At 34.7% G+C, this 21,422-nt stretch overlaps 4 protein-coding genes across 4 annotated transcripts; 2 read left to right on the top strand and 2 right to left on the bottom strand.

Moving 5' to 3' along the window:
* Positions 1-493: 493 nt before the first annotated feature.
* On the top strand, positions 494-11,439 carry Kpc1 (Kip1 ubiquitination-promoting complex subunit 1). The gene is made up of 13 exons (XM_067361083.1): positions 494-930; positions 1,289-1,614; positions 1,806-2,786; positions 2,994-3,130; positions 3,243-3,346; positions 3,755-4,953; positions 5,051-5,379; positions 5,456-5,621; positions 5,700-5,846; positions 6,075-8,891; positions 9,808-10,274; positions 10,353-10,531; positions 10,647-11,439. Exons 1-10 carry the CDS (start codon positions 827-829, stop codon positions 6,392-6,394), a joined length of 3,813 nt encoding a protein of 1,270 aa, XP_067217184.1. The 5' UTR covers positions 494-826; the 3' UTR covers positions 6,395-8,891; positions 9,808-10,274; positions 10,353-10,531; positions 10,647-11,439.
* Positions 6,572-8,866, bottom strand: LOC105680184 (sodium-coupled neutral amino acid transporter 7-like). Its single transcript, XM_067361087.1, has 4 exons — positions 8,732-8,866; positions 8,151-8,511; positions 7,822-8,071; positions 6,572-7,619 (listed from the first exon to the last, which is right to left on the bottom strand). Exons 1-4 carry the CDS (start codon positions 8,832-8,834, stop codon positions 6,966-6,968), a joined length of 1,368 nt encoding a protein of 455 aa, XP_067217188.1. The 5' UTR covers positions 8,835-8,866; the 3' UTR covers positions 6,572-6,965.
* On the bottom strand, positions 10,971-14,418 carry cathD (cathepsin D). Its single transcript, XM_012380641.2, has 8 exons — positions 14,217-14,418; positions 13,148-13,395; positions 12,557-12,675; positions 12,214-12,413; positions 11,971-12,093; positions 11,728-11,914; positions 11,512-11,604; positions 10,971-11,436 (listed from the first exon to the last, which is right to left on the bottom strand). Exons 1-8 carry the CDS (start codon positions 14,279-14,281, stop codon positions 11,284-11,286), a joined length of 1,188 nt encoding a protein of 395 aa, XP_012236064.1. The 5' UTR covers positions 14,282-14,418; the 3' UTR covers positions 10,971-11,283.
* Positions 14,419-16,104: 1,686 nt separating this feature from the next.
* LOC105680161 (dynein light chain 1, cytoplasmic) lies at positions 16,105-21,168 on the top strand. The gene is made up of 3 exons (XM_012380633.2): positions 16,105-16,455; positions 17,516-17,633; positions 18,519-21,168. Exons 2-3 carry the CDS (start codon positions 17,526-17,528, stop codon positions 18,678-18,680), a joined length of 270 nt encoding a protein of 89 aa, XP_012236056.1. The 5' UTR covers positions 16,105-16,455; positions 17,516-17,525; the 3' UTR covers positions 18,681-21,168.
* The last annotated feature ends 254 nt before the right edge of the window (positions 21,169-21,422 follow it).

The following is a 21,422-nucleotide window of genomic DNA, read 5'->3' as shown; positions in this document are numbered from 1 at the left end:
AGCCGTAAATACACACGTAACGGTATTACTATTTTTTATTTAACAGATTATAATTGTTTATTTGTATTTTATTCATAAGAAAACTACAGAATATATTATAATTTTAACAAAAATTTTAATTAAATCGTCAAATTTAGTTAAATAAATAAAATTAAAAAAAGCATTACTAGTAATAACTAGTAACTTTTAGTAACTTTTACGGAAATTTCATGGAATTACGGCTCCATGGGACACAAGGAGATAAAACACACGTAACGTTACGGACGCAATCCCTAGTAACTTTTGCGGACTTTCGGTGCGGATTACGGATTACGGGTTCTATGTGACGCCGGCCTAACGCCCGCAACGCTCCTAGAATCATTTTATCCTCGTTTAACTTTCGATGAAAAACAAGGATAAAATGATCCTAGGAGCGTTGCGGGCGTTAAGTGGAACGCACCCCTAGCAACACTGTCTCCAGGTCCTCCATGACATCAGCTGATATCCCTTCCCTTCGCCTCTACCGCATCTATGGGAGCGGGAGCGGGACACGTCATGCGCGCGCGTTGTGCTCGGATTTTCCTCGTCAATAACGAGAAATTGTCAGCAGGAAAGCGCGTTTTATCGTACGTGCGGATATGGTGACGTCGATGGGTTTGCTCGTACGAGCTTGAGATTCCCTTTGTCTATTATTTGTTTTTGTTTTTCGCTGTGGCGGCTGCTGCTGGTTGACGCGGCAGATGAGGCGAAATTGTTCGCTCGAAGAAGTCACTGTGGCGATGTCGCGTCCAACTCCAAAGTAACCTGTCTAATTGCCGATCTAATAAATTTCTGTCCAGCGACAACGATGGACGCGAATGAGGTCTTGTGCAAGATTTTCGGCGCGAGCTTTGTCGCCGTCGAGCATGCCACCGGTTCTAGATCCAAGGAGGATCATCTCTGGCAGCCAAAGTGCGAATTTTTCTTCTTGGCTCCTGTCATTTAATTTATTCTTTCAACTGCATTTTTCTATAATTATATTATTTTTCTTTTTATCTATTTAAAGATTGATTATATGTTTATTTTATTTTAGAAAAATTCTATTATTTTTGTTTTTTTTTGCTGATATTTATTTTATCAAATGTAGTAAATGCAAAAAAAGTGTAGCTGAAAGAAGTGAAACCTTTCTGCTTATTTGTGTGAAGAAACAAGATCAAATTGATCATATTTATATTGACTTATTTGTTTGTCTTTTAATTAATCTTAATAATAATGAAGTATACTGTTTAGTTATTTTGTTATATCAACTAAAAGATTGCTAATATTTCAGAGCGCTACAGAACTTGACTCAAGTGAATGAGTATATCAGAAAATCGCTATTGAACCTGTACATTGATACCAGAAACTCTGAAGATAACAGAGAGGGCCGTATAGGGCCACATCTTGTAAGATTTGATGTATCTGTCCACCATGGTCTCTTCATTGTCTCCCCTGACAGATTAAGCGTCAATTCGCAGAGTAGCTTCAGCACGATGCGAGCTAATACTGGAGTATTCAAAGGGAAATGGATGTATGAAGTGCAACTTGGATCCAAAGGAGTGATGCAAGTAGGATGGGGAACCGCTCAATGTAAATTTAATCAACAGTTTGGCGTTGGTATGTCATTGTCACAAAGACAGTACAATCATAATTTGCTATAATTTTGCCATAAGTTCCCAAAATAAAAAGAATGGATATTACAGATAACATTGTTAATATTAATAATATTGCGATAAAATAGAATAATAGTGTTATTCTCGCAAAGACTAATTTGCTTCAACGACTATATTCTACTTTTTTATCTTTAGGAGACACCCCCAGCTCTTACGCTTACGATGGGAATCGTGTGAGAAAATGGAACGTAACTACGCACAAGTACGGTGAACCCTGGTTAACAGGGGACATCATCGGTTGTGCGCTGGACATGAACGACGGAACTGTAGATTTCTACAGGAACGGCAGAAGTCTGGGCAGGGCATTCGATAACGTATCCATGGGCGTTGGAATAGCGTACTTTCCCACTGTTAGCTTGGCATTTACCGAGAATTTAACAGCCAATTTCGGCTCGATACCATTTCGACACCCGATAGAAGATTATGAACCCTTGCAAGCGCCGCCAACGGCGCAAGTTCGTCAAGCCACGCTTCTTTTTCAATGGCTTTTGCAAGTGATCGAGCTATTGGAACATTCTAAGAACAAGCAAAACGTTCTGTTGGAGGATAAGACTATGAGCGCCCAAGCGTTTCTCATGTGTCTCGCGAGATCCATTCTGAAACACGTCGGTCCGCTACTCACCGTTCCTTATGTCACGGAAACGGTTTTCGTGCCGTTTATGCAGACACTCTGCAATCTGAGCGCGGACGATTCCATAACCAAGTCCAATATGTATTCAAATATACATAGTGCGCGGCCGGTCATCTGTCTGGATTTATTGTGGACCTTTCTGGAAGAGCATGAGATCAAGATGTGTCTGGAGAGCACGGTGCTCCATTTACTGTCCGCATTCCGGCACGTTTCTCTGCTGCTTGAGTATCCGGATCAGTGCAAGAGCCTGATGCTACTGACCAGAATCTGTCAGCACACCGTCACGCGACAACATATGTTGCAATACTTGCTGTTCGATCGTGTACGCTTCGCTAACTTTGTACATGTGAAACCGCTGGACGAAGGTGGATTGGCGGATGTGGTAAAGAATGTCTGGTGGGAGACGAATCCCCTGGATTCATCGATCGAGGCGAACAAGAGTAGTTATCACTATGCCTGCGACCGCATTAAAACTGCCATATCCGGTACGATTAAATACTTGCATCTCTTTTAAGGCATTTAAGATTGGAATATATATTTTATGAACTACGATTAATTTTATACGTGTTGCTTGCTTAAAAAAAACTTTATTTTAAAATTGTTAAAAATGAAATTTGATTGCACATAATTTATTACATAGACATAAATTTAATGTTATTGTTTTATTAACGATTGCAAAATTGTATTTTTAGAGGTAGAAGCGTTACAAGTCGAGTTATTAGTCACTCTGCTGAATAATACTGATGGAACGGCCAAGAGGCCAGCGTCGAGGACTATCTTTTTGAGAAAGTTTAAACGTTTCGTTCAAGAGAACCTGATATCCAGTCGCGTAAGTATGATATTTATGCCAGTAAATGCGGAAATTCTTATACGCGCGAATTGTCCGCGTGATTATCGAGCATTCAGTCAGCAAACCTGCAGACGTTTTACCAATTCTGCAGACGCCCTTGCCGATCACATTATGTTGCTTTCACCGACTTCTGGTTGCATTCAGAATTTTATGGGACACTGAAATTGGGACAAGTCCTGTCTATATACCCTGCAGGTGATAAGGCATTACCGAGAATTATCAGACACACACTTGCAAAAGGAATCTACTCACTATCTTAGTAATGTAGACACCTTCAATCAATCTAATGTATCTTCACAAAGCTTATATGTATACATATATAAATAAGTACATATTTTATATATATACATATATAATATATAATAGTATATATAGTTATATACTATTTACTAAAACGCTTAAGCGCTTGCATTACTTTTGTTTATCGCGTTTGTTAGCTGCATATTTGTATTTTCACATATACATGTGAGTAATTACCTTTTTTTTTTCCTTTTATTTACAAATATCTAAGCACTCTCTCGCTTCGTACATTTATATTCGCAAATATTATTGAGCGACGTTTAATTTACGTAATAGCATTTCCTTATAAATTGGAATGGGCAGGGCGTTCTACGATGCATCGATCAATTACTCTGGAATCGACAGACTTGGTGGCGTAATAACCTACTTAAACAAGACATTCAAGAACGAATTGCTACGCCTCCTAGGTCCGGATCATGAGGTAATCGTTGCTATGGAACAGCAGCAGACTTCTACGACGGCGCATGAAGCGTCGAATAACGCGTATGCCGTGGTCGGCGCTGCCGCGAGACCGCTGGCCGACTTGTCCGTGGCCATACCCGCGGCCATTTACCCTCGCCTAATTAACGTCAACCAGCCGTCGGCATCGGCGAGCCAAGGTAGCTCTATGATATTGGAAAGATTCGGATTCTTTACGCATACTAGAGAGGATAGGACACCAATACGTCACGGTCCTGCAGATCCGGCGATCTCGTTGATGGAATTATTAGACAGTATTATCTTGTTCTACCACGTAGCGGCGAAGAAGCAGCTGGCCAAAGTGGCGAGTCTGCGTGACAGTATGTCTGCATACGTGAACGCGATCGCCGACACCAAAGCGAGGCTCGAGCATGTCGAGCGGGAAACGATTACGGCGAAAGATCCTGACGCGGAGACAATTCAGAGAGAACTGCTTCGCACGATTGAAGTGTTCAATAAGAAATTGTCGGAGCAAGCGAGACACATGGCGTGGATACGAGCCGTCGTGTACTCGGAGGAGAAGCAAACGCAGCTGGCTTGGCTGCTCAAGTTGGTCACGCTGACTCTGCAAACCGCCAGCCAGCAGGGCAAGATGTTCAGTTTTGTGCCCGATTTCTATCTGGAGACGCTGTCCGACTTGTGCGTCAGTCTGCGCGTTCACGTGCATCCCACCGCGCCGATCGAAAATATCCCGGATTATCGGCACATGCTGCGCAACGCCGCCGAGTTCCTCTGCGATCACTTCCTCGATTCGCGCATTGTGCATGCCAATTCCAAGGACGTGTTGATACTCACGCTCGCCGGATTTGTATCGAACCCGTTGACGCTAGAGGCATTGGAGAACGTACCGCTCGAAAGCAGGATAAAGGTCGTCACGAATCTTCTGAAACCATATGAGAATCGAGCATGGGCGCAATCCAATTGGGTCCTGGTCAGATTCTGGCAGGGCAATGGCTTTGCCTATCGATATGAGAGGAGTCCACATCTCTCAAAGAAGGTCGGTCCGAAATTGTTGCAACAAGAATCAATCTCTCAGCCTATAAGTACGTTTTCGTTATAATATATTCATGTTTTATTACCAAACTTATATAATTTATTAAATTCCAAATATTTTTCTAATTCGGCGCTTTATCATTTCAGAGCCATGTCCATCAGCGATATATCAAACTCACGTGAGAGATGTGTTGCTGGGCAATCCGCAGGCAACTACGCAATTTTTAAACTCACTGTTGAATCAGTTGAATTGGGCATTTTCCGAATTTATCGGCATGGTACAGGAAATTCACAACGTGTCGTCGAGACCAGAGCGAGTGTTTATCGAATCGAGACAATTGAAGATCTGCGCTACCTGTTTCGACCTCGCGGTCTCGTTGCTGCGAGTGTTAGAGATGATTTCCACAGTGGCTCCAGGCGTTTTCAGCGATCCCACGCAGTCTTCCAGTGAAACTCTGTTGGCCAGATTGTGTCAAGTGAGTAAAATTGTTATTATTGTGATTAATTGTCTGAGTTATACAAGTAATGATGAAAATCTCGTTATAATTTCAGTTACTTTGCCAAGTGTTAAATAGGATGAGCTCGCAGACGAGCTGCTTTCAGCACGTTGTACTACTGGAAATACCAGATCTAGAATCTGTAGATCATTTTCCTATATTAGCCGCCGTTATCGGTATTCTGCTGGCTCTTCTTGAAAAAGAAATGAAAGATTTTGCAGGCAAGTGTTACAATTTTAAGCAGTGAAACTAAATTTTGCACATTCAGTGGATCTTAACAACTATATCTTCTTCATCAGCGAAACCGACGCTCGAAGTGCCCAAAATTACACAAAGCTTACTGACAGAACCGAGCTTCCAGATGAGTTCTCTGTATTTTGTTCTGGGCGATACAAAATTGAAGAATACGAAGACAAAAAATGTGAAACCATTTTCATTTTTAAATTGTAAGTATTTTTTAGTGAAAATGTATAACGTTTAATACTTTTTATACTTTTTATACTTTTTTATACTTTTTTATACTTTATACTTTATACTTTATACTTTAATACTTTAATACTTTTATACTTTAATTAGTTGATTAGATTAGAACTAAATTAATAATGATTTATTAAGAATCTTATTAATTACGATATGTTAATTTAAAATTATAATATATCATGTTTCTTTTTCAGATCAGGAAGATGTGACAGGGGAGGAAATAAGTCGAATGGTGGAAATGATAAAGTATCTTGACACTTGCCACACGCTTTTGCCCGATACCAAATTAATTAGCGACGATGATAACATTTGTACAATTTGTTACGCGTTTCCGATCGCCGCGACGTTCAAGCCGTGCAATCATCAGACGTGTCGAACTTGCATAGATCGTCATCTGCTCAACACCAGGGAATGTTTCTTTTGTAAGGCGACTATAAATAAAGTCGAGGATCTAAGCGGAAACGTGCTGCACGATTTTACCGGAGAGTTTACGATTTCGAGAAAGACTTCTTGATCCAGTGACAAGATCATTTCACAAGTGTTGCATATATTGTATTAAAAATTGTTAAATTCTCGCAATATTTTCGATGCGTTGAGCATCGAATTCTGATAAAACTGCCGTGTAAATTTAATTATATCATAATAAAAAAATTCTTCTGTAAAGACAAGGATAAATTAAGCGGCAGAAAGGTTGTGTAAAGTATCAGATCTTTATTTATATTCACAAATATAATAATAATATAATATACCTATATCTTATTGAGCATATCTTGATGGCAATGGACGATATCAAAAATATACAAAGAAATTGACTTCGAACAACTTCTCTGCATATAAGTTTATCGATAAAAAACTTACTAATAAAACTTGTACATATACACGAGTATATCAGTCTTTTTCCGAGACCTTATTCAGCTTAATATTACGTTATAAAAGATAAAATTATATCTCTCTATCCTCTCTAAGTTATGCATTAGCTTTTCCGATCTCGTTCCAATTCTATATATGAGAACTATGGAGCATATAACAATGGATTGTTAGTAACGATTTTATAAATTTCACAGCTTATGCGACGTCTAGCTCGATCAAATACATAAACTGTCTCTGAGCTGTCTGAAGCCAGTAACCATCTGTGGTTTAACCGGCATTTTGCGTAGATCCTCAAGAGCCTCAATGAAAACGATACCACACACAAAACCGCCGAGCGCGGTCAGAAAAATTGCGAAAGCGATCAACAGGCGATCCTTGTTCAAGTATAGTTCCGGATCTCTCAAGAGTATGCTCTGCAGAAGACAAATCCCTGGCAGCACAAAGATAAACATTGCAGATAATGCTCCAAGTAAATTGATCACTGGCGAGATGTCCGGCACCAGAATAGCGATAACCAACGATAAGATAAACCAGACCAATGTAACGATCACTCGAACGCCGATTCGATTGAGATCTACGTTAAATATACCGAGAAGCGCGTCCCGACCACAGTACAATACAATGGGATAAGTGGTGAAATTTTTTACGGCAACCGCGATTATCGCAACAGTCAGCACAACGCTCTTATCAGTGTAGCCTTGCAGAATATCGCTTGGTACTTTGTCACTGCCAAACATGGCATAGCCGAAATAACCGACCGTAGTGTAGGCGACGAAGCAGATCAGCATGCTAATCACAGCACAGAATGTGAACTTGCCCAGACGACGGTCCTTCATGCAGGCGTAAGTTGGTATCGCAGTCATGTGACTCTGTAAATACGTACATATGCATTTTTACATGTCGACATTATAACTTAAATATTAGATAGTATATTAGATAATAAGTAATAAAATATTAAAAAATTATTTTTATCATACATAAAAATTATTATAAGTTATTGATATATTATTTAAGAGAGTAATATAAATCATAACATATACATAAATATAAAATAAATTTAAATTTAAATACCTGGTAAGCAAAGCAAATAATAGGTACTATCTGCAGAATCTCGTACCCACTATCTGGCCAAATTTTCATAGGTGGTACAGTATTGTCATGCTCGGTAAAGCTTTTGTAAGTTATCAACCATACAACATATACAATAGTTACACAGCCAACAGAACTTGCATAACTTAAAACGTCCAGTCTTTTAAAAAAGCACAGTGGCAGTATGAATATACTGCAAGTTAAAGCTGTCACACATGGTCTTGATAAATACCTGAAAAATTTAACAGTTTGTAGATTAAAATAATTTTGCAAATTGTAATTGTTTTTTATTTTGTTACCGTGATAATTACCAAGTATGACAGTAGTCGAGCCCATAAAATGTGGCGAGCACTCTGTCAAATTGATCACCAACAATAATTAAGAACGTTAGGCAACAGCCAAAGCTGTAAACCGCTACGCAAATTCCACAGAAAATAAGTGATTTAGATCCGCACAGGCTAGCGAATGCATCTTGCATGGTATTGGTACCTGTACTGTCGCTGCAACTGGCCAGTATCACTAAAGCAGCTGTGATAAATATAAGAAAACTAAGCTGTGCCACAATGGAAGTTCCTACTCCACCTGCTTTGTCAAAGGCCTGAGGAAAATTTAATAGTCCAGCTCCTAGTGTGGCATTCACAATTAAAAAAATTGTTCCCAAGATACTGGCACCTGAAATATGAAGTACATAACACATGCTTTATCTTATTCTTTAAATCTATTTTACTGACTTGCTTTACGATTACGATTATGTAGTCACTTTCGATAATATTTACGAAAACAGTCCATAATAAAATAACCTCTTATGTTACGTATTATAAAACCAAACACGTGCTATATATTATAATTTTAATAATATAAAACTATTCATCATATACACATATGCACATACCTTTTTGAGTTTCATTGTTACGTGTGGCTGAAGGACTTGGTGCAGTTGACAGAAACAAATCATTACCTATCAGCTGTTCAAAAACAGGCGTCAAATAATCCATGTTGCACACAATCGCAGATGGAACTGTACGTATGACGCTTTGCTGTTGTCCCTCGTGGTAAGTTTTTTTCTTTTCCGGAGGTCAAAGTCTCTTATCTGTTAACGTTTCATAAGACAAAGAATTCAGAATACATTGAAAGAAAATACGAACTCTGCACAAAAGTCCAGTATTACCTTGCACTTGACAAGACATTATTTTCCAAGCCTTGATATTGCTTATTTGCGTTGTTAAAACGTCAAATCTATTTCGCGACGCAATTTGATAAATCGTTTTATTGTTGTCTCAAAATTTTTAAAGATCCATGAAGGCTCGATTATACATTATGATTTAAATTTTTTAAATTATAATAGTATTAAATTTATAAATTTATTTTTTATTATTGGTACATCTAGATCATTAATACAAATTCTTGTTTTATTTCGTAACAAAAAATAAAGAAAATAGACCGCGTATGATTCAAATCTCGCAAATAAGATATTGTTACAACCGGTAGTTTTGAGTGCAATTAACTATTTTACAATATTTTTTCGTTTGTGAAAAATATAAAATTATAACAAGAAAAATAAATAAAATACATACTTATAACATAAAATGTCTGTAAGACACTTTTGTTATTATTAGAGTTTCGAGATTTCAATAGCATTTTCGGTTGTAAAAGTAGTTGCGATTAGATATACATATTTTGAAAAGTTACGTATTCTAATAGATTGTTGTGAAGCATTTTGCGAAACAAGTTAAAAAGGTAAAATGATATCTATCACGTGAGTACTTCCATGTGTTAATGTGTAATTACAAGAAGTTTTATGTAATTCCATTCTTTTGATTATTTTTCATTTCCATTTATGTATATTTTATCTTTTAAAGTAGAACACTATTATCAATAGAGCACTATTATCAATATTATTCTCATCAATAAAATGATAATTACTTGGGCTTCTTTAATTTAAAACGGCGATTAATCGCCACATTTTAGTGTACGAGAAGATGGCTAAACCAACATCAACAGTAGATCCGAAAGAAGTTGAACATTATTCTAATTTAAAGAACGATTGGTGGAATAAGAACGGCGTGGAGCTTGTCTCCATGTATTAATTCCGTTTCGAACGGAGTTTGTAAGAAATAGTTTGGCTAATACTGGATACAAAATGCAGAATCCAACTCTCCGTTGGAAGGAATCAAGATTGTGGATATTGCTTGTGGCGAAAGTATATTATCCGAAGCTCTGGCTAAAATAGAAGCGCAAGTAATCGGAATATATGCATCAACAGAATTGATAGACGTCGCAAAGAGCATATAAAATTGAATCCTGATATATCGAAAAGAGTGAATTACATTCATACAAGTATAGAAGAGTTTTCCTAAACCAATGAAGAATCGTATGATGCTGTTGTAGCTTCCGACGTCTTAGAGCATGTAACAGATCTGAAATTATTTTTGAAGGTACAACACTATATCATAAAAGTGTTATAAGAATTAAGAAATATCAACGCAATAATGTTTTGAATAAATATTTTGTAGGAATGTGTAAAAATTCTGAAACTAGGCGGATCAATTTTTATAACAACGTTAAATAAAACTTTATCATCATGGCTCATTGCTATTATAGCGGCGGAATACATCACTAAACTTATACAATGTGGCACTCATGAGTGGAATAAACTCATTACTCCACATGATGTACAACATATAAAACAATTGTAAGTTTATTATATATCAATTTTATGAAAATTATTAAAAGAAGTATTTTGCGTAAAAATCATGCCTACGATTCTAAAAAGTACATAACTTGCATATATTTTTCTTTTTTTATAGATGATTGCCAAACGAAATTAATTCGTGGAATAAAAGATCTTCCATTTAGAGGCCAACGGTCTTGAACGTCATCTACAGCAGTTTGTTATGCACTTCACGCAGCAAAACAAAAGGAGACTGACACAATTGGTATCTCCAAGGAAAATTAGCATATTAAAATTGCAGTGATTTTTGTATGTATCGTTTGCTGTAATTATTATTGCTAATCAGCAATTTTATTATGTGCTATATACTTCTTTATACACACAAAGCAGTAATCAAACTTTGATATAATATTTAAATAAAGTTGAGGAATCAATTCACAGAGTATATAAAATCAGCATATGGTATGAAAAGAATAACATATCTTTATTTTAACAGACTTAACGACAATCACATATTATATCTCTTGTAACAATACGGTACATTATGCTAACAAAATATACAAAATCATTAAAACAACATAGCACATGCTTTCGTGCTAAGTTTTTAAAAATATTACATTGTATATATGTTTAATAATGTACCGCATGGATACTCACAAGTTAAAATTACAAGCATAAAGCTCGCTGTTGAAAAAAATTTGACCTAATTGTCTGCAAAGTTGGTATTTAAATCCTAACGTTTAGTAGTAACTTCAAAAGAAAGCAATCAACGTTTATTTTGCCGGAGCAAATCCTACTCGGTCGTTTCCCATATCAAATTCGGTATAATAACGACCGATAAATACATCACCCAGAATCCATAGCGGTTCAGGCATATCCAGTGCCATGAAGCCACTCATACAAATCGTCGTGCCCATCTCTTTGATCTGTGAGGAATAAAATGTCGGATAAGATTTCTATTATAAAATGATTTAAACTAAGCTATGATCTAGGATACTCACCTGAAGAACGTAATCTTCACCTTTAAGAGAGAAGTTCTTACCACTCAGAACAAAATTAATCAGAGGCAATTCAGAAATCAGACTGCAGTTGACCTTTAAATAAAAAATATCAAATTAGCAATTTTTAATTTATCGAACATTAATTTATTTTTTAATTTAATAATTTTTATAACAAGCTATATATATTATTGTAAAAAAATACAATAATTTACTTACTATTGCCTCTCCAGAGATGGAAGTAGCTCCGATCATTTTGTTGATGATTTCAATTTCATTAGTTGGACCAGTTATCAAAGAAGTGCCCGTATCAGCGATAGCTTGGCAGCCTGACGCGCAAGCGACCGTAACAGGATGCCCGTCGGCCTGCGCCATTTGCCCTGTAGTTTGATTATCCACTTGTACCCTACAACGTGATAATGTTGACATTTGATCGGTATAATTTAAAAAATAACTACATACTTGTCCATGGAAAATTGCCAGTATCCTTTGCGAGTAACGGGAACGTATGTGAGCTCGCCTTCATAATGATTGGGATCGGAACCGCCCAATATCATTTCTCCACCCACTTCAGCTGATGGGTCTCTGCATGAAATGTATATTTTATTATATTATAATATAGAAAAATAATACAATTAAATATAACATTTGATTAAAAGAACACTTTTAGGAACGCAGTGTATAAAACCAAAAAAAAATATGTACCGATTCAGATAAAAGCTGAAAACAGGTTGTGACACCAGCCCTTGTTTAACCATGTTGTAGAAGACAGGAGTCACTCCATCGATAGATATCGTGGAATAACCCATTCCCAGGATACCATCAAATTTCGCAGCAACAAAGGCCAAGCCTGGTTCACTGATCGCTTCTGCGAATGTTTGATCCTGAACATTAATGCTAGCAACCTGCAAGAATATTAATACGTTAATAAAATATAATACATATAAATTTTCTGAGAACAATAATATGAATATTTTATAAAACATTTACAAACATCTATTAATAGACTATAATGACTTATTAAATTACTCATTTGATGATGACTTACATTGACTATATCAGTTGACAAAAAGCCAGACAAACTGCCAGTGCCGTATTGAATAGCAAACTTAGTGCCGTTTTTTTTGTATGTACTAGATTTCTCGCTGTTATATTTATTATGTAGCACTGTAAAGAATAAAATTAAGTCAGTATTAAGGATTTTAGAAATAGAAATGTTCTTATCAATTTAAATTTAAATATATACATCATAATCAATATTTATTTAAATTATCAAACATATTTTAGATGAATTTGTCATTTTTCCATATGTTATCTTAATATGTCAAAGGTTGTTTATATCTTGGGAATAAGTATGATAAATTGTGTGAATAAGTCTATATGCAATAGAAAAAGCTCAGCTTTATAATATTTACATTATTGGTGATTTTAATTCTTAAAATTGTGTCTATTCAACTTTGTTAAAGATTTTAAGATTTTATTTTAAACGTGAAAAAACAAAACTCTAATATTAATTATTCTTACTTTTTTATTTATTATTTTACTTGGCAACTAATTTATAATTAATATTATTAACAAAATATGATAATACATATATGAATAATGCTAAATATCAGATAGATAATACTGAAATACTTACAGCAAGCAATGTTGGTAAAGTGACACTTCTTGGATGGCACCCAGAGATTTGAGGAACCAGTATCAAAAATTACTTTGAATTTTTGTGGAGGAGTTCCAATGGTGATTTCACCATAGTACTGAGCATCCAGATAATTAGACAAAGGTTCTGGCACAGATCTATTATCGTCATACAAACGAACTTGTCGCAATTCTGTACCAACTTGTTTTAGAGTTTTTCGAATAGACTCCGTCTTGTGCAATGGAATTCTTGAAGCAACATAAACAACATTTCATTACATTATACGTATATATAGATCTGTGCATCTTTAATGAGATGATAGTAATATCTTTAATTGGGTGGCAACAGTCTTTCCAAGAAAAGTATGAGTCATGAGAGGGCTATTTATATCTGTATTAGCACAACCTTTGTTTTAGAAAAAGTACTCTCATATATTTAGACACAAATATCAAAAAGTCCATGTATTTAAGTTTAATTATATTAAAAAATTAATTAATTAGAGTCAATAATTTTTTCTCAATTATAATGTACTGTTAAAAGAATATATATAGGATATGCATATATAGAATCAAAAGAATAAAAAGTAATTCACTGTTATCTATAAATTTGTCTGCATATAGCAAGCAGCATACAATTTAGTTATTCTAAATGTAAATCATGAAGCTCATAAAGTTAATCTTGTTTATAAACTCAGAATACAAGGCTTCCCAACAGATTTGTTAAAATTCAAATAACAGAAAAGTAACTTCCGTTAGATTGAAATAAAAGGTCAGAAACAGCTTGAAGAAAATATGATAAAAAAATAAACATGGAGAATTTCAAAGATTCATTGTGTTCAACGATTATGATATAACAAAGTAAAAAAAAGTTAATGTTCGAGGAATGTTTCTCGAAGAATCTTTTTCAAAAATCTGTTTCTTTACTAATAAACAAAATTACATTATCTCAAAAATTGTGTTCAATTATTATCGAAATATTAATCATTTACGCAGTTTGTCATTCCAAGAAGCCGGAAACGGTCACGAGAATATAATCTCTCGGTGTTTATCACAGGACGAACAATGCTTACCTCTGAAACCCGTGTGCATCGGTCAACACGCAGAGGGCTGCGATCGCCACGAAAAGACGAAACATATTTCCAAAAGTACCAGCGACTTCAAATTGCGATACAACTTTATGTATCAAATTTCTGTCTATACCTGCAACCAGACAACGTACAAACGTATGATAGTTGATTACTAGCGCTCTCGCTAACACTGTTTATCGACGTATGGCGGCGCTATATATACGGATGCATGCGCCTGCGTATAGTGGAAGGGTGAAAAGGCGGCTTTACAAAGCGTTCGAAGAAAAGTGCTGATAGAAGAACGCTTTCTTCATTAATCAAATCTAAAAATATCATACTTTGCATATGTATGTTTTTTTTAATTAGTATAAAACATTAACATGCTTGCTTAAATAAGATTAATGATTAATGAGAAATAAACATGTACGCTTTCAAAAGAACATTGTTTGTACTGGCGGAAAAGATGCATGCAACAATGCACTTTGTAAATGATTTTGCTGAGCTTGAACAACGTATTCTGATTGGTGACAAGCCATATCACTTGCATTCGAAAGTTAGTATCGCGTCATTCAAGGTTAAGGTGTTGCAATTATGCAAAAATTTATATTAGTAACATGCAAAAATTTACGTACAACAATGAACAGAAAATTTGAAGTTTTTGCTTATTAAACTTACATGCGCGGTTAAATTTTAATCAGGCTAATAAAAGCAGAATGTGGTACTAATGTGATTATGTTAGTTTTATTTATTAATTATTTATTTAACTGTAATTACTAGATTTAGGATAATTGGAAATGTATGCTTCTATATAATTTATTGCAAGACAATACTAACCTCTGAATCGGTCAATACAGAATGATTGCGTATTATAAAATATATATTTGATTGTTTTATACTAAATATTATGAGAATAAATTTATAAAATTATTATTTTTTATCAAATATCTTACAATAAGGATTATAAAATGATTAGAAAAAAACTTATCTACAATAATCATATACTATATATTTGCAATTAAAGTATTAGTTGTAATGTTTCAATAAAATTTATTTATACAAATAAATATTATTTCTATATAAATAATTTTTTATGTAAATAAATGTAAATTTAATTGTAATTAATTGTAAATAATATGTTATAATTATTATAAACAAAACTATGTTATAATAATTCTAGTTTTTGTTGTAAACACTAACAAAAAGTCAAACTGATAGTTTTCTAATTTTACTTCTACGTATTCTTACAAAAGTACATTTAACGCTATGTAAAATATATATTCATAGAATTTTACTATGCTATCTGTGCTTGTATCTTAGAAAAAGAACGAAAAACGGGAAAATATAGAGTATGTAAATTCAAAGAAAAAAATCATGTATTGTAGTTCATAATTTTTTTAAATAATTTTAAATAGTTTCAGTGTTTTAATAAAATATCATTTATTATGTTCTACTTTTAAAGTATTATAATAATTAATAAATATTATTTCTATTACTTTTTAAGTCATTTATTTTGTTCTTCGGAAAAATTTTAAATCTTTTTCTGAATTATTCTAAGATTACGATTTTATTTTCATAACATTAAAAAATTTTGTTTTTATTTATAATAAAATAATGTTTGCTCACACACACATACACACACACACTTTTAAAGAAGAAATAAAACAAGTATAAAATGTGTAGCTCAAAAAAACATATTTAATAATAATCAATCTTAAATTTAATAAGAGATACAATATAAAAAAATTGTTTTTATTCAATATTTCAAGAAACATCTTTTAAATAAAACAGTCGAATTTTCATCATTTATTTGTTTTTTCGCGCGTTATTTCACGCATTGCATGCCGGGTCGATAGAAGATCCTGATAGAAGACCCTGCCAGTCAGCCAATCACGGACCAGCATCGCGCGGCGACTGGCCGCACTCTCAGTCCCGAGCTCGATTCGTGGAGTTATCGTTCCTCTCTCTTGGCCCCTAGAGCCAGCGAGCCCAAAATTTCCCGAGTGTGTGAAGCAACGGCAGCGTCGAGCGGCATCAGCAGGAAGCGACAATCGTCGTCCGTTTGTTATATCGTGTTTTTCAGCGTTTCTGTCGTGTCTATTCGCGACACGCACGTCGAATCTCAAGCGCGCGCGCTTAAATAAACGCGTTCGCCGACTCACGAACGGCCACTCATACGGACACCGGAGAGGAGGGCGAGCCCGAGTATAGTGTGATCCATTAAAGACGGTGTCAACGAAAAAAGGTACGATAAATGAAAAGAATGATGCGCGAGAGAGCATCGCTAATGCGGCGGCGAAGCACAGAGAGATACGTTTGTCTCTATCCGGAGCAGCCGCCGAAATCGGAGATCCTCGCCGGATCTATCCGGTCGCGCGCGCGTTTCTGGTCTTACGTCAAATGCACGTTTAAGATGCTCTGTCGGAAAGACGAAACGGTGCTCGTCGTCGGCGTCGTCGGCGTCTCGATGAGCGGCGTCGTCGCGACCCACTTTTGTAGGCTGTACATTTCGCGTGCCGGCCGAATTGCCATTTCTTTATTGTCTCATATCGACAAAACACTTGGTCCTCCCGCGCCTTTCGCCCCCGTGCGTTCATTCCGTCTCTCCCTCTTTCCCTCTCTCATACTCTTGTTCTTCGAATGCTTTTGGTCTATCTTTGTTTCATTCTCTCTTCTTCTCGAACTTTCTATGTGTCTTCCTCCCTCTTACTCTTTCCCATTCTCTATTTTGTGCATCGCACCGATATTCGCGCGATAATTCTATCTCTTTCTCTCGCACTCTGTCTCTCTTTCTCCTTCTTTTACTCAGAGCAAGCGTTACCCGCACTTAACTTGCCGCCGTATTGTCATGCCGGTGCTGGACGTATACGCTACTGTCAAAGTCGTGTGCTTCCCGCGGTCCAGGTTTATTTCTTCCATTTCTCGATAGCATGCGCGTGGAATCATCGAACAGCCGTTAATTCGCGCGTTTTATCTTTATGGCATTTACCTTGAGTTCAAAACACCGATAATGTCATTTATAAATAAGTTACTTATTTTGAAAGTCATATGAATCTAGGTGTAAAAATGGCAGACTATATTGTGTCACAATTACAATTTATTGAAATTTATATTTTATAACTATGCTTTGAAAATGTTTATGTTAATATTTTCTTGACACATGTACATAATTTTATAAATATATTTTTTAATTGTTGTTTTGCTAAGGAATAATAAAATATTTCTTGTATGATATGTGCATTGAAATGTGTTTCACTGAATGATAATGGTGCATCATGTGACATTTTACTGTCTTTGTATTGTAGAAAAGACAAAATGTCAGACAGAAAGGCAGTAATCAAGAATGCTGATATGTCAGAGGAGATGCAGCAAGATGCTGTTGATTGCGCTACCCAAGCTCTTGAAAAATATAACATAGAAAAGGTATGTAATCACCTTGCTTTATTTGGTATGACTGTGCTAGATAACACATTCTGAATATATTATGCAAGCCTGTTATACAAAAATGAAACATCTACGACATGTTCAAATACATACAAATGCTGCTCGACTTATGAACGAGATACGTTTTAGACCGCCGTTCGTAAGTTGGAGATCATAAACCATATCAAATTAAATATATGTTTAGTGAATCACTGATCTAAGTTTGATGTCCAGTAGAGTGCAGAAAAAGAGAATATTTTGAAAGACTTGTTAGTGACTATAATCACTATAAATGCTTGAGATTGTATTGATAGCGTACAAATCAATAAAAAATTAGAAACTGTTAAATATATATTTGTGTGTGTATGCGTGCAGATTGCATGTTGAAAGTGCAAGTTTGAATTTTGTAACTTAAACATAATGCCTCTATAAATATATTTAATAATAGATTTAAACCTTTTTTTTATTATAATTTATTCAATAAGTATTTTAATAAATAATTCATACAAATAATTCTATTAGACACTGGAAGTTAATTTACTATAAAATTTGACTTAAATTGTACAACAAAATACATTTTGGTTAAAAATAAGGTTGTACACAAAGAGTTTATAATTTAAAGAAATTAAGTTTTGGAATTAATTTATATGGAATTTGTTTTTTTGTTATACAGTTTAGTAGTGCGCAAAGAAATACAGATTTATTTAAAAAATAAGACTTAAATATTGCTATTGACGTTGAGTTTTCGGAAACCTGTTTTGTTTTCTATAAACGGCTTTCGTTATTATATATAAATTGTCAAGTTGTATTTGTTGTCAAGTTGAAATTGTTAGATCAATATCATCATTGATTTTACCATTAATACCCATTGGTATTGGCTTTCAGGATATTGCGGCATATATCAAGAAAGAGTTCGATAAGAAGTACAACCCGACGTGGCATTGCATTGTAGGACGTAATTTCGGTAGCTACGTGACGCACGAAACAAGACATTTTATCTATTTCTACCTTGGCCAAGTAGCCATTCTTCTCTTTAAGAGCGGATAAGCTCGTTTCTCTTCTCCTAAACTCCATCCTTCCTTTTTCCTTCCTCCTTCTCCCTCCCTTGCTCACTATGCAAAATACAGACATTTAAAATCACCACCACCATGTGTAAAAGGAACTTCATTATGTATATGTATACATTAAAAAATTTATTTTAAAAAACAACGCATGCGCTCGATAAGCAAGTAAACAGAAATATCAACTTGATATATTGTTCGTCGTTATAAAAGTGGGAGATTAATGCGGAGAAAAATTTTAGGGAAACACTGAAGGGTAGGGAGATAAACTGGAAAAAAATGACATACAACCTTACATGTTAAAATGTATTTTGTATGCCAACAAGTTTGTTGTGTTCTTGTTTTATATTATTAGGTGAATATGCAAAATATGGTTGAGTTCAATACTGGCGATTTTAAATTAGCAAATTTTAGCATAATTGTTTAATATATAGTGTTCAAGTAACACTGTAAGTGCACTACCATATAATTAGGTGGGCTCGCGCGAAGCGTACCCTGCTTGATTCTACCTAAAGATGGAATACGTGATATTCATAGCTAATCGCCAATAATGAATATAAGCCCAAATGAGAATTATTACTCCCGCAATTGTTATTTTATTTTAATTGGAAATCGTTGTCTCTTATGTGCTACTACATTTTGATTAATCCGATCTTGTACTTGCTCCAGCGATTGACATTTTTTTGTTTAGATTAAGAACTGTCAAAATAATTGAACAAAAAAAAAAAAAAAAACTGAGCTCAATCATTGTCTCGACGTACGATATCGTCATCGTGCACACAATACTCTATTAATAACAACTTTATTTCGATTGATATAAAACTAACATGCTACTGAATAACGATATCTGACTCATTCATTGCTACCTTCACGATTTTTATATTGTGCACAGATTATAACGTAAAAAGAAAAAAGAAAAAAAAAGAACATTTTATCTTGAGGCGATGTATAACTTAGGGGAGTATTTATTTCCAGAGAAGAGATATCACTTTTTGCCCATATTAAATTCTATCTTTTATGTAATATTCAACACTCCATATGGTACTTATATAAATATATATAATAAATATAGATTATACATATATATATATATATATATATATATATATATATATATATATATATATACATAATACTATTTATATATAGTGCAATCTTCAAACGATTTTTCATGCAGTATTTGATTATCATAAACGTTGCTACATATTGTTCAAATTTTAGACTGATTATTAAATAATATCAAAAGTACCTACACTACCATGCATAATGTTTTTTTATAGAGTTCACAATACCACACTTTTATAAACAGCAAACATGTTTAGCAGTGCTCTAAGTAAAATTACATAAAAAAATACAGTTATATACTGAAGATCGATTTATCACCGAAAGTATCTAAGCTGACACGTGTTATGTTTCCTTCTTTTATTTATTTATTGTACATATATTTCAGCAGTTTTATTAACACATAAATATTGCATATATAAATAGTAAAAAGAATGAGCTGTACCTTTATGGTATTATATGATACACGTTATGCTTTCGCCGTACTTGCTACATGAGATTCGGTTCAAGAAGTATATCGTTAATGGGTTCGAGTCGAATCGTCGGTATAGCTCCTACAAACTTCCGATTATACTTTGTATACACTAAGCGAAGAATCTGTCACGCTGTAAGCGGCAGTTGTCACACTCGTTTAATTTGCCAAAAAAAAAAAAAAAAAAAACTTGAAGATTTGCTTCCTCAAAACGCGCTTTCTCAAAACATAAATACAGTGTAAAGTGTCGGAAATGAAATAAACTATTTTTCCCGAGGAGTTGATACGTGACAGTAAATATCCGCGCGACAACGTCCATATTTTTTGAGGATCGAGCTTTTCGGGGGTGGAAATTATTCTGTGTACCACCACCACTCCGAGAGATATCTTCGCGATCGATTCTGCATGCAGAAGATGCGGTAAAAGCAGATGAATATTATGCTTAACAATAAAAATCAGTTCCACATACGAAGCGATGTACTTTCTTTTTTTTTTGCTAGACGCAATGTACAAAGTAGAACAGGAAGCTAAAGCTACCCTATAAGAGCGATGTGTTGAATGTCACGAGGTCGAATTTTCCCTAAAGTTACGATACTGAAATAACAGAGAGGGAGAAACGAATTTACGGTCGCGGCCACGTGCGCGCCCGCGCGCACATACACACTTACGCACGCGACATTACGGGAACATCAATAATATGTTTTTCGATAAAATTCAACCTTGTGACTTACAATGTGAAATGGTCGAGTAGGTAACCGTCTGTTATGCTCTGCATAATTTGCGTAACTTCGTTAAGTTGATGTATCTCATTTCCGCCCCCCAACAACTATAAATATCTACGCTTTTGCAATGCTGTGCACAACGTTGTACGTGTACGTATGTAGAAGCGATACTTGCTTCCTTTTACAACCCTCTAATAAGAATTATTTTTTAACTGTTACATGTGCAATCTGTTCATTTTATTTTAAATATCTCTCAGCATTAACAATGTACATATTACCTTTATTAATATTCATTTTGATTTAGCTTATTGTCGCATTATACGATTCTTAAAACATAGTTACGTACTTTTTAATTTTATAAAGTAAATTTAAAAGCTAAAATTACTAATATGTTGCAAATCACTTTCTTCAAAAAATATACAAGTCTAAAAGTATTTTTAACTTTTGTCATATTTAATAGTATCCTTGATAA

This window comes from Linepithema humile, chromosome 1 (genome assembly GCF_040581485.1).
Source record: "Linepithema humile isolate Giens D197 chromosome 1, Lhum_UNIL_v1.0, whole genome shotgun sequence".
Lineage (NCBI taxonomy): Eukaryota > Metazoa > Arthropoda > Insecta > Hymenoptera > Formicidae > Linepithema > Linepithema humile.
Note: the sequence above shows the minus strand (reverse complement) of the source record. Positions and strands in the feature narration are given on the sequence as shown.